The 27,026-nt window shown below is 47.6% G+C and overlaps 1 protein-coding gene across 1 annotated transcript in view; it reads right to left on the bottom strand.

Moving 5' to 3' along the window:
• The window catches only part of EEF1G (eukaryotic translation elongation factor 1 gamma), a 39,829-nt gene extending 14,746 nt beyond the window's left edge, over nt 1-25,083 (bottom strand). The window contains exons 1-3 of the mRNA XM_033954869.1: nt 24,932-25,083; nt 24,322-24,480; nt 22,164-22,227 (exon numbers count right to left, since the gene is read on the bottom strand). Of these exons, the coding sequence (XP_033810760.1) occupies nt 22,164-22,227; nt 24,322-24,480; nt 24,932-24,943 (235 nt within the window). The 5' untranslated portion in view covers nt 24,944-25,083. The remainder of the gene's footprint in view (nt 1-22,163; nt 22,228-24,321; nt 24,481-24,931) is intronic.
• Nucleotides 25,084-27,026: the final 1,943 nt, after the last annotated feature.

Here is a 27,026-nt window from a genome sequence, read left to right as displayed (position 1 = left end):
TAATTCAGCAAATAAAAAGATACTAGGAAAAGTACATTAAAGCAGAAATTCCTTATTCTTAGAAGGCTTTTACAAATAAGTGGTTTTTCAATAGTTTTTTGAATGACACACAAAGTTGGAACATAATCTTAATGATCCATTTAATGCATTCCACAATTTTGGGCCAGATAAAGAAATAGCTGATAATCCAGGTCTTTTTATAATGCACATCCCAGACACATTCGAGTGACAGTTTCATTGCCAATTGTAAACGCAACTTACGGGTTGGAATATGTTTTTTTTCAGGGCCTAGATCAAGTATTGTGGTGCTTTCCCATAAAGTGCATAGTGTATGACTGTCAATATTTTATACTCAATGCGATATTCAATAGGCAACCAATGGGAGAAATGTGCTCATGAGTCACCCCTGTGATCATACTTGCAGCTGTATTTTGCACAACCTGCAAGGTATGTACCCTTGTTTTTGAAATACCCAAAAATAAAGCATTACAAAAACCTAATTTTGTAATTACAAGACTTTGGATCACTATCTGGAAATCCAACATTGAAAGCATTGGTCTTAATCTGGATAGTGTTCATAATTCCATTGTTAAATGACTATCCAGATATACACCTAGCATTCTTATTGAGGGGAAACTGAAAGTTGTACCTCTGGTAATCTGATCTCACATGACCTCTATTTTGTCTAGGTTTAACACCAACATACTTCTATCCATCCACACAGACCATCAATCTAGTCTTTGCTTGATTAACTCCATTTTCAACTGGGAAGAAAAAGCAGATATCATCGGCATAAATTCGATAGTGGACATTTAATTCTGTCAAGATTTGTACTAGTGAGGCAATGTATATATTGAAAAGCAGTGCAGACAATGCTGATCCTTGCGGCATAGTACAACTACATAGTGGAAGAAGTGTTTCCACCACTTTGCACTACAAACATCCATTCAGTCAAAAACAACTTGAACCATTGCATCACCATACCCCCAATACCTCCTATCTGCAGTTTCTGTAACAGAATCAAAGGATCCACTGTATGGAATGCTGCCGAAATATCCAAGGAAATAACACAAAATGTTTTTCCAATGTCTATGCTCTTCGTAGCACATCTAAAGTTGACGGCAATACGCAACCTTAGAATTTTACATGGTTCTAAGTGACAAAGCACAGTTACTTACCGTAACAGGTGTTATCCAGGGACAGCAGGCATATATTCTCACATGTGGGTGACGTCATCTACGGAGCCCCGATGCGGAAGCATTTTCAAGCAAACTTGATTGAAGATTTAAGTTTGCTCTGCTGCTCCACGCATGCGTGCCTTCCTGCTCCACTAGGGGGTGCATCCCCTCGTGGTCTCCAGTTCACTTAACTAGCAAAGAAGCCAACCTCGGGGAGGTGGGCGGGTTGTGAGAATATATGCCTGCTGTCCCTGGATAACACCTGTTACGGTAAGTAACTGTGCTTTATCCCAGGACAAGCAGGCATGATATTCTCACATGTGGGTGACCTCCAAGCTAACTGAAAAGGGATGGAGGGAAGTTGGCAATTTAAGCAAATAGATTTCGCAATACCGATTGGCCGAACCGGCCATCGCTTCTGGACAGTGAGTCCAGACAGTAGTGGGAGGTGAAGGTATGAACCGAAGACCACGTGGCAGCCTTGCAGATTTCCTCAATAGGTGTGGACCTGAGGAATGCTACGGAGGCTGCCATCACTCGGACCTTGTGTCCCGTTACTCGACCATGCAGCGCGAGACCAGCCTGAGCGTAGCAAAAGGAGATGCAATCGGCCAACCAGTTGGACAAGGTGCATTTGGAAACTGGGTGACCTAACCGGTTTGGGTCGAAGGACAAAAACAGTTGTGGGACTTTCCGGTGTGACTGAGTGCGTTGGAGGTAAAAGGCCAACGCTCTCTTGCAGTCAAGAGTGTGGAGCGCCACTTCTCCAGGGTGAGAGTGGGGCTTGGGAAAAAACACAGGCAAGACAATGGACTGATTGAGATGAAAATCAGACACTACTTTAGGTAAGAACTTTGGATGGGTGTGGAGTACCACCTTGTCGTGATGGAATACCGTGAAGGGTGGGTCCGCTACAAGAGCTTGTAACTCACTAACCCGCCGGGCGGAAGTGAGCGCGAGCAGGAAAATCACCTTCCAAGTGAGGAATTTTGGATGGCATTTGTCTAGGGGCTCAAATGGAGGTTTCATTAGTTGAGCCAGAACCACGTTAAGGTCCCAAACCACCGGGGGGGGGGGGGTTTGAGAGGAGGGTGGACGTTCAGAAGACCCTTCATGAAGCGAGAGACTAAGGGATGGAGCGAGAGGGCTTTCCCTTCCAGGGGCTGATGAAAGGCTGCAATCGCACTGAGGTGTACTCGAATGGAGTTGGTCTTTAGGCCGGAATGAGATAATTGAAGTAAATAGTCAAGGACCAGAGGGACGGGGACCGACACCGGGTCCTGGCTGTGGGAGGAGCACCAGGTTGAGAATCTGGTCCACTTTTGGGAGTAGCAGGTTCTCGTCGAGGTCTTTCTAGAGGCCTCCAATATCTCCTTGACTGATTGAGACACGGGGAGAGCAGTCAGGGGGAGAGAAACCAAGCATTCAGATGAAGAGATTGAAGATTGGGATGTAACAGCGAACCCTGACCCTGTGATAGTAGAGAGGGAAACAGAGGCAGAGGCAGTGGATCTCTGACACTGAGTTGAAGTAGAAGGGAAAACCACGGCTGGCGTGGCCAGCGAGGGGCAATCAGGATCAGGGTGGCTTATACTGTTTTCAGGTGGACAAGCGTCCGCAGTATCAGAGGAAACGGCGGGAATGCGTACAGGAACCTTCCCTCCCAGTCGAGGAGGAAGGAGTCGGCCTCGAGCCGATCCGGGGAGTACATCCGGGAGCAGAAGAGAGGCAGCTTGTGGTTGTGGGGGGATGCGAATAGATCTATTTGAGGCGTCCCCCACTTTTCGAACACCTGTCGTAGGATCTGAGAGTGCAGTGACCACTCGTGTGGCTGGAGGAGGCGGCTGAGTCTGTCCGCCAGACAGTTTTGTTCTCCTTGTATGTAAACCGCTCGAAGGAAGGTGTTGTTGGAGATTGCCCATTTCCAGAGGCGCAGGGCTTCCCGGCAAAGGGACCAAGACCGTGTTCCCCCTTGTTTGTTTACGTAGTACATTGCTACTTGGTTGTCAGTTCGGATGAGAACCACTCGGTCGTGGAGCAGATGTTGAAAAGCTACAGCTGCGAGATAGATGGCCCGAAGCTCTAGCACGTTGATGTGGCAGCGACGGTCTTCTGCTGACCACATCCCTTGAGTGCGTAGGCCGTCTAGATGGGCTCCCCAAGCGTACTCCGACGAGTCCGTGGTGAGTATCTTGCTGTGAGGTGGGGTGAGGAAGAGAAAACCTTTGGAAAGATTTGAAGAGTCGGCCCACCAGCGGAGCGATTGTTGCAAAGAAGGCGTCACTGTCACGGGGCGGTCGATCGGGTCCCGGTCTTGACGCCATTGAGAGGCCAAGGTCCATTGAGGAATTCTCAGATGGAGGCGGGCGAAGGATGTGACGTGGACGGTGGAGGCCATGTGGCCTAGAAGAGTCATCATCTGCCGAGCTGATACCGAGGTCAGCAGGGAAAACCTTCGACTCAGACTTACTAACGCCTCTAGACGCAGAGGGGGGAGGAAGGAACGGAGGCGAACCGTGTCCAGCGTGGCCCCGATGAACTGCAGGGACTGGGAGGGGTGTAGTTGGGATTTTGGGAAGTTTATCTCGAACCCCAGACTTTGTAGGTAGGTAATAGTCTGTTGGGTCGCTGAGATAACCGCTTCCCTGGACGGGGCTTTGATCAGCCAGTCGTCCAGGTAGGGGAATACCTGGAGGCCCTGGGAGCGTAAGCTTGCTGCGACTACCACGAGGCACTTGGTGAAGACCCGAGGTGACGATGCTAGGCCGAAGGGGAGGACACGGTATTGTAGGTGCCAGTCCCCTACCTGAAAACGCAAGAACTTGCGGTGAGTGGGGTGCACTGGGACATGCGTGTACGCCTCCTTCAAATCGAGGGAGCAGAGCCAGTCGCCCTCGTCGATCAGGGGGTAGAGGGTTGGTAGGGAAAGCATCCGAAATTTTTCCCGTACCAGAAATTTGTTGAGGCGTCTCAAGTCTGGTATTGGGCATAGGTCTCCCGTTTTTTTCGGTACCAGGAAGTAACGGGAGTAGAAGCCCTTCCCCCGTTGGTCGGGGGAAACCTCCTCCACTGCTCTCAGGTGAAGCAAGTCTCGAGCTTCGGAGAGGAGTAGGGGTAGCTGCGTCCGGTTGGGAGGGCAATTCCTTGGGGGGTTGTCCGGAGGAATGGCCCGAAAGTTGAGAAAGTATCCTGATGAGATCACGCCAAGGACTCATGCGTCCGACGTGACTTGTTCCCAGCGAGGGTAAAAGGCTTTGAGGCGACCCCCGATGGGAAGGAGACCTGGGACTATGGCGGAGGGGGCCCGCCCCCTTCCGCGTATCCCGTCAAAAGGACGGGGATGGTTTGGTAGTCGCAGGCGGTTGGGACTTGGGCATGGCCCGGTGGTGGGCTTGCGGACGCCTGGGTGGAGGCCGCGAGAAGGCAGGGGTGGATTTTTGTGGGTAGCGGCGCAGAGGGGCCCTGTACGGCCTGGACGCGGGCGGTTTAGGCTTTTGCCGGACGAGGGAGGCAAACGAGCGTTCGTGTTCGGAGAGGCGTTTTGTAGCCGCCTCGATAGTGTCATCGAACAGTTCTTTTCCCACGCAGGGGAGGTTAGCCAACCGGTCCTGCAAGTTGGGGTCCATGTCGACCAGGCGCAGCCAAGCTAGTCGGCGCATGGCGATAGCAAAGGCTGCCTCTCTGGAGGAGAGTTCGAAGCCATCGTATGCCGCGTGGAATAGATGGAGGCGCAGGTTGGAGAGGGACTCTAAAAGCAGGCCAAACGCTCCTTGCCGGGAGGCCGGTAGGTCAGTCTCAAAGGCTCTCAATAGTCCAATGAGGTGTTTGAGGTAGGATGTGAAGGTGAAAGTGTAGCTTTGCACCCTAGAGGCCATCATTGCATTTTGATATAGTCTCCTGCCGAACTTGTCCAGGGTTCGGCCTTCTCGGCCTGGGAGGAACGCAGCTGAGACCCGGGATGGGTGAGCCTTTTTCAAGGAGGATTCTACTAGCAGCGACTGGTGGGAGAGCTGTGGTTGTTCGAATCCCGGGTAGGGTACTGTGCGGTACTTGGCCTCCATTTTGGAGGGTACGGCTGTGACCATGTAGGGGGTCTCCAGGTTCCTGAAGAAGGCCTGTTGGAGTACCGGGTTAGGTGGTAAGCGAAGGGACTCTCTGGGCAGTGATGGTATATCCAGCTCCGCTAGGTACTCCTTAGAGTATCTGGAGTCGGACTGGAGGTCTAAGTCCAAAGCGTGGCCCATGTCCTGGAGAAAGCGAGTGAAGGATGGGCGGGATGTTCCCGGGGCCCCGTGCGGAGTCGGTGAACGAGACCTCCGTCGGGTGGAGAAGGATGGGGAGGCTTCCCTCGAGTATCGAGGTTCCTGCTCCGATCCACGCTCCGAGACCGGGGAAGCACTGTGAGAGTGTTCCGGGGTCGTCGATCTTTGGCGTCTCGAGGAGCCCCTCGGAGACGATGCCGGGGTTCGGGGTACCGATCGATGTCGAATCGGTGACCTCGACCCGGACTCCCTCGGAGAATACCTGCAACCTCGGGTCGGGGTCCCGGTCCGAGAGGGAGTTCGGAGGATGCGCGGGTTGGAGAGTGATAACTCAGCCACCCTTAGTGGTCCCGTACGAGGTGTAGGAGAACGGCCTCGTAGAGTTGGTGAACCTCGGGCCTTCTTGGAGGTACGGCGGTTCGAGGTTTCTGTCGTTTTAGCACGACTTTTTGCCCCGCGGCGGTCTGCGGAGGGAGAGCGTCTCGGGCGCCTCGGCGAGGAGTCCGAGGAGGATGGGATGCGGCGAAGCTTGCGCACTTTTTCCCGAGGTTGCTCGATGCGAGGCTCAGGCTGGTCTGGCACCTGCGGGGTCGAGGTCGAGACCGATTGTAACTGGGCCATTGCAGCGGACAGCTCCGACGAGATCATCGCTCGGAGTAGGTCCTGGAAGACCGGCACGGACAGCATCGAAGGCATGTCTACTGCCTCGGTGCACTCCACCGGGAGCGACCTCGTATCAGAGTATTCCCGTGTGGTGGAGGCACGGCCCGAAGGCTTGGAGGGCTTAGCCGAGGCTGTAAGCATGGGGCTTCCGCCATGCATCGACGGTGTCCCCAAGGCTGGCTTCTTCGATGTTACGGAACCTGAAGAAGGAAGAGGGGACTTACCCAGGGCCGAGGCTTTCTGCTGTCCCGAGGGCTTCGGATTCGGGTCTCGGGGCGATGCCGAGGTATTCGGGGCCGAGGTCAAGGCCGGGGCCGAGGCCGACCTCGAGGCCAAGGGTTGGTCCGGAGCAAAAATGTCCGCCATGCGGGCTTTTCTTCGACGGAGGGCCCGGTTCTGGAAAGTAGCGCACTGGGGGCAGGAGTCGGTTGGATGAGCCGCCCCCAGGCAGAGGATGCACCGGCGATGCGGGTCTGTGATGGAAAGAAGCCGCTCACACCGGGTGCACTTTTTAAAGCCGGTCAAAGGCCGGGACATAGAATCGAAAGTAGACGCGGCTCGAGTAGCCACGCGGCCACGGGGACCCGGAAGCCTCCAGGTCGTCAAAAACGAAGCAGGAATCAAGTTGAAAAGTAAAGAATTCGCGCACAGCGACTTAATCGAGAAAAAACAAGAAAAAATCGCGGTGCTAGAAGGCAGTTGGGGCAGAGCCTGAAAAACACGACTTCTAGGCTCAGCGGAAAATTTTGAACTGGAGACCACGAGGGGATGCACCCCCTAGTGGAGCAGAAGGCACGTATGCGTGGAGCAGCAGAGCAAACTTAAATCTTCAATCAAGTTTGCTTGAAAATGCTTCCGCATCGGGGCTCCATAGATGACGTCACCCACATGTGAGAATATCATGCCTGCTTGTCCTGGGATAATTTTTAGTATTTTTAACTCCAATGACTTCCGAGTTCTATTTGACATGTAGATGTTACAACACTCACAAGGATTTATTACAACTTAACCGTTCCTTCATTTCATAAGAAATTGCATGGTTCTATGTACAGAAATTAGTCTATGCATGGGATTACAAGGTTCTAACAGCGAGAATGACTTTCGGTAGTTAGAACCATGTAATTCTAAGGTCGCAAATAAGGTCTTCACCCCATGTCCTTTCCTAAACCCATATTGATGGTCATCTAACCAGTCATTTTTATCTAAAAGTTCTTCTAATACTTCTAGCACTATCTGTTCAATTACAGGCATCACTGAAATTGGTCTATAGCTTCCTAAATTTCCTGGGTCACTATTCTGTTTTTTAAATACAGGTTTAACTGTGGTGGTCTTACAACAGGTCGGAACCTTTTCAGTTTACAAAGATTTATTAACAATCTTAGTCAACATCATAACGATGTTGACTATAACTGCTTTTATTAGCGCAGAACATGGATCAAATAGGGAGTTAATCCCATAACAACTCTCCTATCCCTTTCCTCAGATAGACTGTCAAATTGGCTGGAATTTGAAGATGTTTCTCCATTTACAGTATTATCCTGAGGTATCCCATGATCTTCCTGGAAATGTTTTAATTTATCAACTTTCTCAATCATATATTTGCCATAATCATTAGGGTCAATGCTTACACTCTCAGTCCCTTCATAACCTTTTACTAAGTAATTTACTGTATGAAAAGGTTCTCTTGGATTATGCTGAGCCGCCTGGAGTTTCTTTTTATAGAATTTATTTCTCTCTTCATTACAAAACGTTATATATTCATGCAGTTTTATCTTACAGCTTTTATGATCATCCTCACTACCAGATTTTCTCCAAACTATCTCTGTCTGTCTTAATTCTTGCCTCAATTTTATAATTGGTTCTGATATCCATGGCCTTGGTTTATAACCTGGCCTCACCATTATTTCTCTTATATGTGCAACTTTATCCATTGCCTTTTGCAATCTTACATACAATTCTGTTAGCATATCCTCCAAGTCAGATTCCTTATCTATTTGCAAATTCTCTCCAACTTCATTTCTAAAGTCTCCTATTTTCAAAGTTCGATCTAATCTTAATCTTGGTACCTGGTTTCTCTCCTCAAGTTAAGCCCTCAGAGTTCTGTATAACAAGGCTAATGATCATATGGTCAGATCAACTCACTAATTGCCCTACAGGAGACTATGTAACCTTTACATTAATTCTTTCCTCAAAAAGACCAAATCTAATATATTTCCTGCTTTGTGTGTCGCAAAATTAACTATCTGCTTCAAATCACAATTTGCTAGTACCTGACTAAACAATGAGTCTTTATCTTGTTCAGAATCATATTCATATGGTATATTAAAATCTACAAAGTTTTTCTAAGTCAACAGAGTCCTAAAATAAATTCTAAAAAAGATGAACAATCTAATTTTAAAGCACTTGACATACACAAAGATGTTCACCAGCTAAAACAGCCCCATAATCTTATCTTTGGCCGCATAATTCAGGATCCGAGTGATGGTGGGATATGGTCGATCCACTCCTTCACGCCACAGCCCCACTCGATGTACCCTCTCCACCGTAAGGCTCATGCTGAGACCCACCGCCTCCGGAAGCCAAGTCTCCACTAGGGGCCACAGCTTCGCATCCGATACTGTCTTGGGGATTACAATTAGACAGATTTCTGCGACCCCGATTTTTCTGATCCTCCAGCTGGGATTGCAGGTGCTGACATTTGGTTTCCAGCTCGCGTAGTTGCGTCACCATAAACTCATAAGGTTTTCCTGGCCCAAAACCTGATTTTCTACTTGCTGGAGACGCTGTGCTGTGTTTGCCCCTCCATGCTGTTACGAAGATCATCAATGGAGACTTGTAATTTGGCAAGCTTGTCATCCAGCATGACAGAAAGATGTTTCACGAGTTCTCGAATAGCATAATCATTGGTAAGGGTGAAGCCTCTGGCGACATCATCTTGGATGTGTGATCCCGCTTCTCTTTTGCAAGCCGCTGTGTTTTTATGGGCATAACTCTGCACTCGTGAAAGCGAAAACTCTGCAGATTGCACAGTTCACAAGTCACTATGTTTTAGGAGCGATATTTGTGACCCAGGCTTAGCTCAGTAGTCTTAATCCGTGGGTAACTAAGATTTGAAGCAGTGTGGGACACAGCCAAGGTTAAGAGCCATCGCTCAGCCCTGCGTCATCACGTGACCCTCAAATCGAGGGATTTTGAGGCAGAAATAAAATGTTAAAAAAAAAAAAAAAGATCGTTCAAAATCCAAGATGGTCGCTACCTGCAAATTTATGCCAAAACCAGCAAAAATAAACAAAACCCAAAAATAAAAAATAGCAATTTGGGGTCTGGAGAAGTAGGGGACCTGAACCCTACCCTCAGAAACTGTGAAAAACAACTTCTTTTAAATCATTTAACAAGACACCCCCAACGTTCCCATAGGAAATAACGGAAGCTTACTCACAGTTCTGCAATTTCAACAGCAGTGGAGGAGAAAAAAAAAATTTTCTGCCTCAGAAACTGCTCCAAATGGACCAGCTTGAAGATGTTCGGTTTACCAGTTGGTCAGACACTGACTGTGACCTCCGCCCCCATGGATCCTCGCCATGCAGTCAGGAGCGGGAAAAGCAGCCTATGCCTTGAAATCCAGGGGTTTTCGCTCCAGACACATACATCCCATACTTAAAACCCATGACAAGATCAGCGGGCAAGCAATCTCCCAGGGGAAGGAACCCCGAGTCTAAGAAGGGTCGCACATCGCAGGCTGGCTCCACAGATTCACCAGAGTTTCTCTGTGACGCAGCAATCCGGCTCTGCAGGACTGCGTCTTTTCTTCCAACAGGGGACCACTGGAAGGGGTCTCAAGGCACTGAAGCAACCAAACTTGAAGCGAAAAAAAAAAAAAAAGAAAAGAAAAGAAACAGTAACTGCAAAAGACTTCTGGACGGATTGCTTGCAGAAATTGAAAACTGGACATGTTTCTAGCTTTCAGTCTAAGGAGGAGGAGAATGCTCAGAAAAATGTTGGATTTCTGCAACTCCCAGATTACAGGTTGGGACTGAACACTTAGCCTATGAAATCCAGAAGGGACGTAACAGAATTTGTAATTTTTCTTTAAAATCCAGCATACTACCAGAAAATCAGAGGGTGGCCATTGTGATTCTGATTTTTAAAAAGGGTTCCAGTGGCGATTTGGGAAATTATAGACCAGCGAGTTTGACATCAGTGCTGGGCAAAATGGGAGAAACTACCATAAAGAACAAAATGACAGAACATATACACAAGCATGGATTAATGATAGAAAGTCAACCATAGTCAAGGGAAATTTTGCCTCACCAATCTACTGCATTTCTTTGAAGGGGCGAATGAATATGTGAATAAAGGTGAGACCGTTGATATTATGTATTTGGATTTTCAAAGGGCATTTGACAGCATCTTATGAAAGATTTTTGAGAAAATTAGAAAGTGATGGGATAGGAAGTAATGTCCTACTAAGGATTAAGAACAGGGTGAAAGACAGAAAGCAGAGAGTAGGTTTAAATGGTCAATATTCTCAAAGGAGAAGGGTAACTCTGGAATTATTTGCCGGATAATGTGGTGAAATCAGTTAGCTTAGCAGGGTTTTAAAAAAGTCTGGATTATTTCCTAAAAGAGATGTCCATGAGTCATTATTGAGATGACTTTGGGGCAATCCACTGCTTATTCCTAGGATAAGCAACATAAAATCTGTTTTACTATTTGGGATCTAGCTAGGTACTTAGGACCTGGATTGGCCACTGTTGGAAACAGGATACTGGGCTTGATGGACCTTCGGTCTGTCCCCATATGGCAATTCTTATGTGCTTATGACACTACATGAAGTTAGATAATGGTACATTTAACAGGAGAAAATATTTCACTCAGCGCATAAAGTTATGGAACTCTTTGCCGGAGTGTGGTAAAAACAGTTATGTATCTGTAAAGCACAGTTATTTACCGTAACAGGTGTTATCCGGGGATAGCAGGCAGATATTCCCCACATGTGGGTGATGTCATCCACAGCTTTTCAAGCAAACTTGATTGAAGATCTTAAAGTTTGCTAGTGCTGTACCGCGCATGTGTGTGCCTTCCCGCTCAGCTAGAGGGCGCGTCTCCTCAACGTGGTCCTCAGTTCAGATAGCTAGCAAAGAAGCCAACCCGGGGAGGTGGGAGGGTTGCGAGAATATCTGCCTGCTGTCCCTGGATAACACCTGTTATGGTAAGTAACTGTGCTTTATCCCAGGACAAGCAGGCAGCATATTCTCTACATATGTGTGACCTCCAAGCTAACCAGGATGGGACGGAGGGAGAGTTGGCAATTTAGGAGAACAGATTATGTAAAACCGACTGGCTGAACTGGCCGTCGCGCCTGGAGAAAGTATCCAGACAATAGTTAGAGGTGAAGGTATGAACCGAGGACCAAGTGGCGGCCTTGCAGATCTCAATAGGCGTGGACCTGAGGAAAGCGACACACGCCGCTATCGCTCGGACTTTATGCCCCATGACCCAACCCTGCAGCGGGAGACTAGCCTGAGCGTAGCAGAAGGAAATACAAGCAGCCAACCAGTTGGACAAGGTATGCTTGGAAACAGGACGCCCCAACCGATTAGGATCAAAAGATTTGATGAGTTGAGGAGCCGTCCGATGAGACTGGGTGCATTGGAGGTAAAAACCAACGCCCTCTTACAGTCAAGAGTGTGAAGCGCCACCTCTCCAGGATGAGAATGGGGCTTGAGAAAAAACACCGGAAGAACAATGGACTGGTTGAGGTGGAAATCCGAAACAACCTTAGGCAAGAACTTAGGATGAGTACGAAGGACCACCTTGTCATGATGAAAAACAGTAAAAGGCGGGTCCGCAACTAGAGCTTGCAGCTCACTGACTCTGCGAGCGGATGTGAGGGTAATCAGAAACACCACCTTCCAAGTGAGATACTTCAGATGAGCCTTATAAATGGGTTCAAACGGAGGTTTCATCAATTGAGCCAGAACCACATTAAGATCCCAAACCACCGGGGGGGGGGGGGAGGGGGCTTGAGTGGAGCATGGACATTGAAAAGGCCCCTCATAAATCAGGAAACCACCGGATGGACCGAGAGCGAATTCCCATCAATCGGCTGATGAAAGGCAGCAATCGCACTGAGATGGACTCAAACAGAAGTCGATTTGAGACCAGACCGAGACAAGTGCAGCAGATAATCCAGCACGGAGGACAAGGAGGCAGACAGTGGCTCCACGCGATGCGTAGCACACCACGCAGCAAATCTAGTCCATTTTCTGGGAGTAGCACTGTCTAGTGGAACTCTTCCGAGAGGCCTCAATGACATCCCACACCGACTGAGAAAAACCGAAGGAGGGAGTTAGATGGAAAGGAACCACCCTGTTAAGTGTAGAGACTGTAGATTGGGATGCAGCCCCGAACCCTGGCTCTGAGACAGCAGAGAAGGAAATACAGGCAGAAGCAGAGGCTCCCTGGCACTGAGTCGGAGGAGAAGGGAGAACCACGGCTGTCTGGGCCACCGAGGAGCTATCAAAATCATGGTGGCGTGGACCGACTTGAGTTGAACGGGAGTCTTCAGAATCAGAGGAAATGGAGGGAACGCGTAGAGGAACCATCCCGTCCACAGGGTACACACATTACCGAGTCTGGGATAGGAGCACACTGCAGTCATGTGGAGTCAGGGACAGGTACACGCTGTAGCGCTCGGTCTAGGGAGTGTAAGAGACACGCGAATAATGCTCATGGTGTCCTGGCTGATAAAGAGGGATTGTCCCCACTGACATACAACAAACACACAACATGGAGGGCTATGTACGTCAATGCCCACAGTCTGGGAAACAAGATCCTAGACTTGGAAAAAGAAATGAGGAATGCCGACCTGGATGTGGTGGCGATATCTGAGACCTGGCTAACTGACTCCCAAGGGTGGGACATGGTCATCCCAGGTTACAACTTGCTTCGTCGGGACAGGGAGGGTAAAATGGGGGGTGGTGTAGCATTATATACTAAAGATAACATTAAGGTCACCAGAATCACAGATGTACAGTACACTGGGGAATCCCTTTGGATAAATTTGGCCAGAGGGAAGGACAAATGCCTGTATCTTGGCATAGTGTACAGATCCCCAAAACATCAAGATGACCTAGATATGGAACTAATTGGAGATATAGAGAATATCACCTTGCGGGGGGACACAGTATTGGTAGGTGACTTCAACATGCCTGATGTGGATTGGGTCACACTTTCCTTTGCTTCCGGCAGCAGCAGGAAGCTATTAAACTCTTTGAATGGAGCAAGACTCAGGCAACTGGTAATTGAACCAACAAGGGATCAGGCAATTCTGGACCTGGTACTTACCAATGGAGAAAGTATCACAGAGGTCTCAGTGGGTGAAACTTTGGCCTCCAGTGACCACAATATGATATGGTTCAATCTCAGGAAAGGATTCATGAAATCTACCACACTGACCAAGGTTCTCAAATTCAAGGACACAAACTTCCAAGACATGGGAGACTTCGTTCACCAGGCACTACAAAGCCAAGCAGACACCGACAGCGTGGAAGAAATGTGGTCAACTTTGAAAGCCACCATACAGGAAGCAACAAACCGCTATGTTAAATCAGTGAGCAAACGGAGTAGGAACAACAAGCCACAGTGGTTCTCTACGGAGATCTCGGACCTCATCAAAGAGAAGAAAAAAGCATTCGTCTCTTACAAACAATCAGGGACACAGGACTCTAGAGTAGAATATCTGGCCAAGTCAAGAGCCGTCAAAGCAGCAGTTAGGGAGGCCAAATTCCGCATGGAGGAGTCTCTAGCAAAGAAAATCCAGAAAGGGGATAAATCTTTCTTCAGGTATATCAGTGACAGAAATAAGAACTTGGGCGGGATAGTACATCTCAGAAAACCAGACAGAGACTATGTGGAGACGGACTCGGATAAAGTCCAACTGTTAAATAAATACTTCTGCTCAGTCTTCACCCGCGAGGCGCCGGGAATCGGCCCTCATCCACAAACAAGGGTTAAACCAGTTGACCCGTTTAGTAATTTCAAGTTTACACCCAGCAGCGTCTACTGCGAGCTGTCAAAAATCAAGGTCAACAAAGCAATGGGGCCTGACAACTTACACCCTAGGGTGCTCAGGGAGTTGAGTGATGTCTTGGCGGAACCGCTATCCACACTCTTCAATCTCTCCCTTAGTACAGGTAACGTCCCGATGGACTGGAAGACGGCTAACGTCATTCCACTCCACAAAAAAGGCTCCAGGATGGAGATGGGAAATTACAGACCAGTGAGCCTCACATCAATAGTGAGCAAACTAATGGAAACCCTAATCAAACGCCAATTGGACAGGATCATGGACGAGGAGAATCTACAGGATCCCCGCCAACATGGATTTACTAAAGGGAGATCCTGCCAATCCAACCTGATCAGCTTCTTTGACTGGGTGACGAAGAAGCTGTATGCTGGTGAGTCCCTGGACATCGTTTACCTGGATTTCAGCAAAGCATTTGACAGCGTACCACACCGTAGGTTGCTGAGCAAGATGAGTTCTTTAGGATTGGGCAACACATTGACCAAATGGGTTGGGAACTGGCTTGGAAGTAGGCTTCAGAGGGTAGTGGTGAATGGCACCCTCTCCAAAATGTCAGAGGTGATAAGTAGAGTGCCACAGGGCTCCGTCCTTGGCCCGATCTTGTTCAACATCTATATAAGAGACTTGACAGAAGGGCTCCGAGGTAGAATAACATTATTCGCCGATGATGCCAAACTAAGCAATGTAGTGAGCAAAAGCACAACAGACAAAAATTCAATGGCAGACGATATGATGCATGACCTACTTCTACTGGAGCTCTGGTCTAGGTCCTGGCAACTCAGTTTCAATGCCAAAAAATGCAAAGTCATGCACCTGGGGAGCCGAAATCCATGCAAGGTTTTCACCCTAAATGGCGAGATCCTGACAAGAACTGAAGCGGAAAGAGACTTAGGGGTGATTGTCAGGGAAGACATGAAATCTGCAAACCAAGTGGAGCAAGCTTCATCCAAAGCAAGGCAAATCATAGGCTGCATACGCAGAAGTTTCGTCAGCCGCAAACCGGAAGTCATTATGCCACTGTATAGATCCATGGTGAGACCGCACCTGGAGTACTGTGTGCAATTCTGGAGGCCGCATTACCGCAAGGATGTGCTGAGACTGGAATCGGTCCAGAGAATGGCCACCAGGATGGTCTCGGGACTCAAGGAGCTCCCATACGAGGAGCGGTTAGGGAAGTTGCAGCTCTACTCACTCGAGGAACGTAGAGAGAGGGGAGATATGATCGAGACATTCAAGTATCTCACGGGCCACATCGAGGTGGAAGAGGATATCTTCTTTTTCAAGGGTCCCGCGACAACAAGGGGGCATCCGTGGAAAATCAGGGGCGGGAACTGCACGGTGACACTAGGAAGTTCTTCTTCACTGAAAGGGTAGTTGATCACTGGAATAGTCTTCCAATCCAGGTTATTGAGGCCAGCAGCGTGCCAGATTTTAAGGCCAGATGGGATAGACATGTGGGATCTATCCGCAAAGATAAATAGGGAGGGTCATTAGAGTGGGCAGACTTGATGGGCCGTGGCCCTTATCTGCAGTCTATTTCTATGTTTCTATGTAATCTAAAAGGAAAGCATCCGCTTCGAGGCGATCCGGGGAGTAAATCCTGGAGCAGAAGCGGGCCGCCACCACCACCACAAGGCACTTTGTGAAGACCCGTGGGGACAAAGCGAGCCCGAACGGGAGGACCCGATACTGCAGACGAAGGTCTCCCACCTGAAAGCAAAGGAACCTGCGAAAGGCCGGGTGGATCGGGATATGAGTGTAGACCTCTTTCAGGTCCAGGAAGCACAACCAGTCCCCTTTGTCCATCAGGGGATACAACGTGGGAAGAGAGAGCATATGGAACTTTTCCTTGACCAGGAACTTGTTCAACACCCAGAGGTCCAGGATAGGGTGCAGGTTCCCGGTCTTTTTGAGGACTAGAAAGTACCGGGAGTATAACACGGTGCCCTGCTGACCTCCTCCACTGCCCGAAGGCAAAGGAGGGCATGAGCAACCGGTTGGAATGACACTCTCTTGGGGGCAGGTTCGGAGGCGGTGTCCGGAAATGAAGGGAATACCACTCTCTGATGACAGAGAGGACCCAGTTGTCCGAAGTAATCAGTTCCCAGCGGCGACAAAAGGCGCTGAGGCGGCCCCCGATAGGCAGAGGAGAAGGCTTGAGGACGGAGGGGGACGGCCCGCTCCGACAGGGATAGTCAAAAAGACGGCGCAGGCTTTGCCGCTGCAGGGGTCTGAGGCTTCTGAGGGGACCTCTGCTGCTGCTGACGCCAAGATGGCAGCCTGGAAACAGCCGGCGTGGACTTCTGGGGGTAGCGCCAGGAGGGCAACTTGTACGACTTAGGAGGAGCGGGCTTCACCTTGGGTCTGACCAAAGAGGCGAAGGAGCGTTCATGCTCAGAGAGGCGTTTGGTGGCTGCCTCGATGGAGTCGTCAAAGAGCTCGTTGCCCAAGCACGGGAGATTCGCCAGACGGTCCTGTAGATTTGGGTCCATGTCAACTATGTGGAGCCAAGCTAGGCGGCACATGGCTACCGCAAAGGCGGAGACCCTCGAGGAGAGTTCAAAGGCATCATAGGTCGCCTGAAACATATAAAGGCGAATCTGCGACAGCGTATCCAGCAGCCGGTGAAATTTAGTCCGGCAATGGATAGCCAAATCATCCTGAAAAGAGGGCATGGATTTGATGCAATGTTTGAGATAGGATGTAAAGGTAAAATTGTAATTCAGAACTCTGTTTGCCATCATCGAATTTTGGTACAGGCGCCTGCCAAACTTATCCATAGTCCGGCCTTTCGGGCCCGGCAGAACAGCCGCGTAGACCTTGGAGGGATTAGACTTCTTTAAAGAGGACTCCACCACCAAGGACTGGTGGGAAAGCTGAGCCTTTTCAAACCCCTTACATGGGACCGTCCAGTAGCTTGATTCCATCTTGGACGGAATGGCGTAAGGTGTCTCCAAATTCCGGAAGAAAGTCTGCTGCAAGACCGGATTCAGGGGAAGGCAAAGGGATTCCTTCGGTGGATAAGGAAGCTCCATCTCCTCCAAATATTCCCGGGTATACCTGGATTCGGACTGGAGGTCCAGTTGCAGCGCCTTGCCCGTGTCCAGCACGAACCTGGTGAAGGAGGAAGGCTTTCCCGCAGAACGCCCTTCAAGGGGCGAAGCCGAGCGGGACTTCGGGGCAGCCGATAATGAGGGGAAGCTTCCCTCGAGTACTGCAACGGCAAGTCAGTGTCCATAAGCAGGGACGTCGATGAGGCCCCGCTGAGAGAACGAGTGGGAGTCAACGACAGCTTGCGTTTAGAGAGCCTGGAAGGCGAGGACCCGGGGGTCCGAGTGACGGAGACCAGGGAGCCCGCCTCGGTGAGCCCCAGGAAGAGACCTTCCGATGCGGCAGGGAGGTTGGAGTCTTCGACCTCGAAGCCCCTTGGCTCGGAGACCGAGACGGCACGGGAGATCGGCGAAGACGAGGGTCAGACAGTAGAAGGTCCGACGGCTGGATGGACCCCGTTGTGCGAGGACCTGGCGACCTACCCTGCCTCGGGGGAGAATCCCTGGGCCACTTGGCGGACTGCTGCCTTGAAGAAGTACGTTTAGGCCAGTGCTTCGAACGAGGTCGGAGGGCGGGGGAAGTCCGCCTCGATGGAGTAGGCGAGGAGTCACTCGAGGACAAGCGGCGGGACTGGTGCACCTTGCCTCGAGAGCCCTCAGCACGATGCTCATGCTGGTCAACAACGAGCGATGTCGAGGCTGGGGCAAGCTAAGCCAAAGCAGAGATCTGCGAGGTTAGGATAGCCTTAAGCATATCCTCAAACATCGGCACCAAGACCAAAGGATTTGGACGAACTGGCACAGCAGTGCACTCCAACGAGGGTAACCTCGATGTAGAGTATTCCCGTAATGTGGAGGCAAGCTTAGGAGGATGTCTCGCAGAGGTCGGCAGGACTACACTCACTGCCTGGGTGGCCAGAGACTCCGAGGACAGCTTCTTTGGTGGCTGAGCTGAACCTGAAGGAGGAAGAGGAGACTTACCCGAGGCCTTCGAAGCTGAAGCAGCCGAGGAGACATGCTCAGGCCCAAGGTCTTCGAGGCCGATGTCGAGACCGAGGCTTTATCCATGGAGAAGAGTTCCAAAATCTTGGCCCATCGTCGACAAAGAGCACGAGATTGGAGAGTGGCACAACGAGGGCAAGAGTCTGTAGGGTGATCAACACCAAGACAAAGTATACACCAACGGTGCGGATTTGTGATCGAGATCACCTGACCATACTGCGTGCACTTCTTGAAACCGGTAAGAGGCCAGGACATAAGGCAGGAAAAAAAGGCCGCGGCCAAGGAAAAAACCGGGACCCCCCGGTCGCGATCGAGGTAATGAAGTTAGTTTTTTTTTTAAATAAAACAGAAAAGACGCGGGGCACAGTGACTTCCGATGAAAACAATAAAAGAAGCCGCAGTGCAAGAAAGGCACTTAGATTCGCAGAGAAGAGAGACAGGGCTTTCTGGCTCTGCGGAAAACTAAGAACTGAGGACCATATTGAGGAGACGCACCCTCTAGCTGAGCGGGAAGGCACACGCATGCGCGGTGCAGCACTTGCAAACTTTAAGATCTTCAATCAAGTTTGCTTGAAAAGCTGTCCGCGACGGGGCTCTTTGGATGACGTCACCCACATGTAGAGAATATGCTGCCTGCTTGTCCTGGGATAATTATTATTTTATTTTTCCAAATCTTTATTTTCAAAACATACAGTTAAGTGTAACCATAAATACCACATTTTATACATCAATAACACACACTTAATATTCCATTAATATCCATTATAGAATTAGTCCCCCCTCCCTCCTGAACAATCACAATACAATCACATAAAATTTCTATAATGAACCCCAATATATCTAAATTTATTAATCTAACAGACCCCCATCCTCCCCCCTCCCGGATGTGCATGACATAGGGAAAAACATTAATTAAACATTACATTATTTTGCTAATGGCTCCAAATCTCTGTATTTAAAAAAGGTTTGGACAAATCCCTGGAAGAAAAGTCCAGAAACCCTTATTAAGGTGGACCTGTGAAAAGCCATTGCTTATCTGTCATCCTTCAGACTAACATGCTTTCTTGCCACCTTTTAGGACTCTTTGTCAGTTATTTGTAATTTGGATGGGTCACTGATGAAAACAGGGTACTAGGCTTGATGGACCCTTGGTTTAATCCAGTGGTAAGGGAAGGAAATAGCAAGCCAGCCAATTGACAGTAAGCTGGGGGTACAGCAGTTGGACAGGTGTATGGAGGTGGAGGAAAGAGAAAGCTGAAGAGCAGTTGTTTTTGGAAGACAGATATTGGGTGGGAGGTCGTGCACAGAGCAGAGTACTGTATATACTCGAATATAAGTCGAGATATTTGGGCCAAAAATGGGGGGGAAGGGCTACCTTGACTTATAGTCGGGTTGGCTTATATTCAAGTATATATGTGGCATGCTGATTGAGATCAAACTATGGGGAGTTTGAGGCATTTAAGAGCACAAAGGGATGTATATGCATGCAAAGAGAGACGAGGGGTTGAGCTAGACGAGGGAAGAAATTTGGGGGAATCCATTCTGGAAAGGCAGCTCACTTGAACCCACCTTAAATCAGGATATATGAAGCACTAGCAACTGCAGAAAAGAGCATTATTTCTGTTCAGGTGAACCACTAGCAGTTATGTTGATAAGATGGATTTAAACAGTATAGCTCTTATTGTTGAGGGGGGGGAAGGGGAGATAGATGGACGGACGGAAGATGATAGATTCTGAGAGGCTACTTGCTGGGGGCAGGAATATGACACCAACATTGCTGTTGGGATGGTTTTAGCCTGTGGTTTCTGAAAGCAAGTGGACTAGTAGTAAAGGATTAAAACTTCAGCTGCTGGGGCAGATGAACAATGGAGAGAAGTTTAAGCTGCAGCTTCAGGAGGTAGGTGAGTGGGAACAACACTCCACCCACTCTTAGCATCTGCAGCTTTAGCTTCTCTCTCATTGCCCCAGCAACCACAGCCTAAAGCCTTTTTCTACTGCCAGATATGCTGCAGATGGGTGATGGGCAGAGTAGTTGCCTCTTATCCACTCTTTTCCTGCTTCTGTGTTTAATAACTTGCTGTGCATCGCTTTGAGCACATTATGAAAATGCAATTTATACATGTGCATAAATAAATAAAAATTCCAGTTGTTCCAAGTCTGGCACCAAGATCTTTGTGGAGCCTTGGTCTATAACCAGTGTTTCTCAACACATGGTACGTGGGCCGCTTGTCAGGGGTATGCAGCATGGCCACCGCAGAGAATATTCCCTAACTGCCCATCCGTCGAAGCTGCGCTGCTGCCAGGGATCCTTCCTTTCTACCCGCCTCACCCACAAACTGCTGCCAGAGATCCCTGCCCACCCCCCTCCTTCCCAAAGCTGACCCATAGGGCTTCCCTCTGATGTCAGAGCAAAGCCTTCCAGGTCAGCCGGGGGGGGGGAGTTTACCAATTACCTCCTTGCCACATTTGCTCCCTCTGCCTTCAGCAAATTGTCGGGGGAATGCACAGCCGGCAGCAGTTCACACACTGCACATAGCTGACCCAGAAACCTTTTCTCCGACGTCGGAGGGAAAGCTTACGGGTCAGCCACATGCAGCGTGTGAATTACTGCCTGAGCATCCCCCCCAACAAGCCACTGAAGGCAGATGGAGCGAATGCGGCTTGAACAAGTAAGGGGACGTGACCTTTCTGGGAGAAAGGAGGGGGGAAGGAGTGCATTGGGGCACGAACTCAACTCAGAAGGGAGGTGGCATGAACATTGGACACAGAAGGGAGGGAGGTAGAAGGCTCTAACTTGGGACATAGGAGGGAGGAAATAGAAAAGGAGAAGTGTTGGGCATGAGTGTGTGAGAGAGAGGGAACGAGATGGTGGCACATGAGGAAAGGAAGAAAAGAGGAAAATTGGGCATAAAGAGAGAGGAGAAAGGTAGAGATGCATGGGAAGTGAAGGATAAGAGGGAGAAATGTTGAAGTGGTGGAGAGGGAACAGATGGACAGATTGAAGGGGATGCAAGGGGGAGGAATATTGGACATAGTTGATAGAGGGAGAGATGTGGCATGGTGCTGGAGAGGGGTGATAGAAGGAGAAATGGGCATGGAGCTGGTGGGCAGTGGTGAAAAATGCTGCACATGAGAGAGGGAGAAAAGTTGGACTCATGGAGGGACAGAGAGATGATGGTTGAGGAAGGGAATGAGGTGAGGAGGGGAGTAAGCGTGCAAGAGGCAGAAAGAAAGAAATATTGGATGCACAGTCAGAAGGAAGTGCAACCAAAGACTCATGAAATCATCAGCCAACAAAGGTAGGAAAAATTATTTTATTTTCAATTTAGTGATCGAAATGTGTCTTGTTTTGAGAATTTGTGTCTGCTGTCTATATTTTCAACTAATTTTTCTCTTTTTCTATAGTTGTTACTGAGATGACATTGCATATTTTAAATTCATCTGCCTTGACTTCTTTGAAAAAATCCTGAATATAAATGATGTGCGGATCGCCGTACTTGATAGACCGAAGGTCTGATCTGGAGATGGAAGTTCTTTTGTTTTCTCTGCATACAGTGTACTTTGGTTTAAAAAAAAAAAAATTTGTGCTTACCAGTATGTATTAATAAGATTATATTATGTGAATATGAAAAATGGATGGAAGAAATTGCATTACAATTAATACTATTATGGGGTGGGGTCAGGGGTGAAGCCTGGGCAGGTCTGGGGCAGAGCTTGGGTGGGGGGTATTCAGTTGATATTTGTTAGACTTGGGGGGGGGGGGGTACTTGGCTTATAGAAGTTGAGAAACACTGGTCTATACCATTAATACAACCCAAAATGTATATAAAATTACCAGAAAAGACAAATCAGCAACAATAAGGGGGACCCCCTCCCCTAGATAGACATTCCTCCTCCTGCCTCCCATTAAAAAACTCACCATAGTAAGCAATGGCATTACTCTCGAACACACAGAATCCATCAGCTCCCTCAAAGGCTGGCACCTGTGAAACAAGGACAACCCAGCTGAGAATTGGAGAGCAAAGAAAAGGTGAGGTTACTGCATTCCACCCTGGACAGGACAATCTAGAGTATCTTATAACTTAAAAAAGTTATTTCATAAATCCAAATTAGAAAAGTAAATTAAATAACTTGCCAGCACCTCTGTTCTTTCCAGCCCTGACTTGCAACCTTTTCCCCTATACCACATTAGTCAGCACAGCCTGCATCCATGCCACACACTACTCTTTCAGGAACACAACTGTTGCATCTTTGCACAGGTTTGAGCTTGACCTCTCTCCAGTTCCACTACTCACCTGCAGCCTGTGTGAATCTCCCTGCAGCTAATCAACCAAAGGGCGAAGGCAAGGTGATGGTAGTGGAGACACAGCTTGCCCACCTTCCTTAACTACTCAGTGAACTCAGGCAATTGGGGGGGGGGGGGGCACCAGTTGTTTGAATGATCTCATTACCTCCCGCTTTTACATTTGGAATGGATACGGGGAAGGGGATAGAGGCAGGAGGGAAAAATGTGGAGTATAAGAAATGTAGGGGCACAGAATAGGAGACATATGGTTTGAGAATGGAAATGGAAGGAATGAAAAATAAAAAAGATGGATCATACAGGTATTTTACCTGTCAACATTTACTATGTTAATATGTTATGTTTAGTTTCACTTATCATATATACTCAAATATAAACCAAGATTTTGGGGGCCAAAAAAAATCCCCAAAACAGGGGTTTCAAATTAAAAATTTGAGACTCTCTTGTCAACCTCATAAAGTTACCAATATTTCTCTCCTTCCCCCCACCGCTCCGCAGTTACAAAATTTCACTTGCAGTTCCTACCTCTTTGGCTGATGCCAACAAAGCTATGTGCTGGGCTAGTGCAGGGCCTCAAGTATTAGCACATGCTTAAGGTTTACCAGCTCATATCTTCTTCAAAAATGGGGTGGGGGTAGATTAAGAAATGGCAGTAACTGCAGGGAGTGTGGAGTAAGAAATGGCCATCATCAGGGAACTCACCATACACTTAAATATAATCCCCCTAGTTTATATTTGAGCTGTTTTCCTCCTTTTGGCAAGGAAGATGGGAGAGAAGGGAGGGAATTCTCAGTTTATACTTGAACAGGTTTATATTCAAATATAAACAGTAGTCGTTTGATTGGCTGCCTTTTGTTTGATACAGGATCAAAACAAGGACAAAAGAAAAAAGTGCTACACAGTATTTGTCTTCTGTAATTTACCAATGACAATTTGACAGTCACAGGTAAGGAACATATCAAGGCATAAAGACACAGTGCTTATTAATTTCCATGCACAAAGCACAGAATATACATCAAAAGAGGAACCAAATGAATTTGGGCAAGGTCTGAATACTGGTAGACAACAGAACTATATTTCTCTGTTTATTAAAAACTTGATATAACGCACAGAGGTTTACAAAATCCTATAACATCTAAGTAAGAAAAGAAATAGGATACATGTATTTTCTTTTCTAAGTAAGAAAACAACTCACTAACACACATACAAGCTTAACATCTAAAAAACAAACATATTAATATGAATAAAACAACAAAATAACGAGATAGCCAGCCTTGACCCTGGTCACTTACACAAAGATGACATATTGCCAACATATATACCCTTATTAAGTAAAGGCATCTTCAGATAAAAATATCTCACATTGCACCAGGCTAGCACCTAAGAGTTGCCAGTAGTTTATCCCAAAGGCGCATTACATTTTAGTACAATTATTGGAAGACATGAGTATAAAATTAGATTTTCAGTATGGGTCTGAATTTTATGCAGGCTGCTTTCTGGCCAATAATCTAGAAGACTATAGGATAGTAACTAGAGACAGTAATGGGCTGTCACAAATAACCACCTACTGGGTGGAGGAACAAGCAAAAGATCATTACGTAATGAGCGTAAATTAAGTGTAGGGAGCAAGCAGCTCAGACTAGATTTTGTTCATGCCTCAATCAGTGTAACATATCTTAACAAATATAAAGCATATTGTTGCCCATACCCAAGTATGTATGCAGAGCCCAACTTCCCTGTATACCGTTTCTCTCATCACCAGTACTGCACTCACCTTTCCTACAGGAAATTTTTTCAGAAATTCTGGAGTCTTGTTAGTTTGTCCGAATTGAAAATGTGGGGGGACCGAATGAACTGTGATCCGTGCCCCACTGTACTGGGCAGCAATCAGGGCTTTGAATGCCCTCCAGTTTTCAGAGTAGGTGTAGAGTGTCTGAAAAAGATAAGTTAAAAATTGTTGCAGGAGCAACAATTATTTTTTTTTAAAAGTGTTCTAAAGAAGTTAAAATAAATCAAATAAAAATATATGAACCAGCAGCAACTGATTACTATCCAAGCTACCACGCCCCACCTTCACCTCCCCACCGGCGCTACACTATACCTTGTTTCCACCTGTTATCATCCAGCTGTCCCCTTACGTGCCAAAAAAACATAACTTACCCTTCAATAAACTTAATCCCAATTCCTCTTCTCCCTCAGCCCGAATCTCCTTTCATGCTCCTCTCCCTTCATCCTCTCCCAGCTTTATTCGACTCTCTCTCCCCCGATACAGAGTACAAAGAGGCCAACCCAGGTCCCACCGTTCCCTCCGGAGCTTCTCCAAGCACAACTCGACCCGATGTCTACGGATTTTCGTGCTTAGCACCAGAACCCTCCATACTTACCCCAACAGCCATCTTTCGCGCAAAGAAAGGACGGGACGCGACCACTGCTGCCGTAAAGACAGAGGGAGATCGTAAAGCAATACGGAGTGTCGCAAAGCGAGGGACGTGCCGGGGCGGAGCTTACAACGTATAAGGGAGACGGGATCGGGGAAGAAACTATGAGTTAGGAAGGTTATTCAGTTCTGTACTTTGATGTACGGCAAAAGCCCACTGATTTATTAATATGTGTGTAATAGTCTTTGGGAAGAAAACAAATCGCCTTAAATATCTTTTCAAATATATGCAGTTCTTGAATAAGGCTAATTTTTGTAGCTGGTAAGAGGGTGGTCCTGTTAAACACTTCTGTGACTCCCAAAGTCGATTTATTTAGAGAGATAGAAATAGAATTGCCTAACTTGGCAGGCCTACTACCTTACCAGCTTCAAAATTTAGTTTTATTCAGAACTGCAGCTATTCTACAATAACCCCCACAATTCTCAGGTCCTCGAGTAGGACTTAATTTGTGCAGGACACACAACCAGTTAAAAGACTGACAATTTGTCCAAGCTTTGTGATCTCTCTCTGAAGGAGATGCAACTTTTCCTGTCATGTTGTGTGGTGATTAAGGGAGGGACAGATTACTCCTGAAATAATTCTGTGCACTTGTGCAATGCAGAGTTTGTGAAGAATTCTGGCAGGCAGTGGCGTACCTAGGGTATGTGGCACCCGGGGCCCATCATTTTTTGACACCCCCCCCCCCCCCCCATGTAAAAAAATATTTTTTGTAATGACCATGAAACGGAATAAATGGTCAGAATAGAAATAGGCAGTGAAAATTTTCTTATATTCCAAACATAACATAACATAAATTATGTCTGAATTGTCATGACATCAGAAATACATATGGAGTAGTTGCAGGTGATGCTTGGGACAGTTCTGATTGTGTTAGTTCGGTTTTATGTGTTTTTTGAATAGAAGGGTTTTTATTTCTTTTTGAAGGTTTTGCAGTCTGTGGTCGATGTCAATTGGTTGTAGAGTTGGGGGTCGAGTGTTGCAGCTCGAATGGCTAGGAGGTTGTCGAACAGTTTTTTTTCTTTTGACGTTTTTGGTTGGAGGGTGTGTGAATGGTGCGTGAGTCTGTTTGAAGTGGATTGAATTATTTAGCTGAAGAAATTAGTTACCCCCTCATCCCACACACATTAATTCTCTTCCATTTTTGTTCCCATTATAAAAAACACTGATAAGTTCCCAGAAAAAAAATACATTAAAATAAGAAGTGAAAACAAAGGCCCCTACAGATGAGAACATAACATAAGAATAGCCTAACTGGGTCAGACCAATGGTCCATCATGCCCAGTAGCCCATTCTCATGGTAGCCAATCCAGGACACTAATACCTGGTCAAAACCCAAAGAGTAGCAACATTCCATGCTACCGATCCAGGGCAAGCAGACTCTTCCCCCATGTCTTAATAACAGATTATGGACTTTTTCTCCAAGAATTTGTCCAAATCTTTCTTAAAACCAGCTACACTATCTGCTTTTACCATAACTTCTGGCCACTTCATTTTTAAGTTTAGATCTTTCCTTTCAAACAGAGACCTTGCTAGATGTCAAATACAGCACAAGGTAACTTCACATGGACTTAGCTGTGCAGGAAATGTGAATCTCCTCATACACCCACCATATAGTGCAAAAATGTGCAAAGGTCTGTTTTTTTCTTTCGATCACTACATAGCCTAATGCCACACAAGCAGCGCTGTTACAAACATATTCTGTAGGTCAATGCTAAGGATAACAAAGTTTCCTTCCTTGGACCAGAAGGAGATATTGATAAACCACTGGAAGAGATCCCAAAACAACACCCAAAGACCCACTCAGTGTGTGAACCAGTTGAGTGGAGTGGACTAACTGGGGGGTGGAAATGGGCCCGGAGTTTGCTCAGCAGAATTTCCCAGACCACCTCTTCCTCTCAACACATTGACACGCTGCCACCATCACCACTAGGAACACCTCACTGGTGTTCACAGTTATGGGACCACAATGGTGGAACGCCCTCCCTCAATACATTCGAACTGAAAAAGACATTGTAACTTTTAAAAAACTTTTAAAATCTTA

The sequence above is a fragment of the Geotrypetes seraphini genome, chromosome 8, assembly GCF_902459505.1.
Source record: "Geotrypetes seraphini chromosome 8, aGeoSer1.1, whole genome shotgun sequence".
NCBI classification, from domain to species: Eukaryota; Metazoa; Chordata; class Amphibia; order Gymnophiona; family Dermophiidae; genus Geotrypetes; species Geotrypetes seraphini.
Note: the sequence above shows the minus strand (reverse complement) of the source record. Positions and strands in the feature narration are given on the sequence as shown.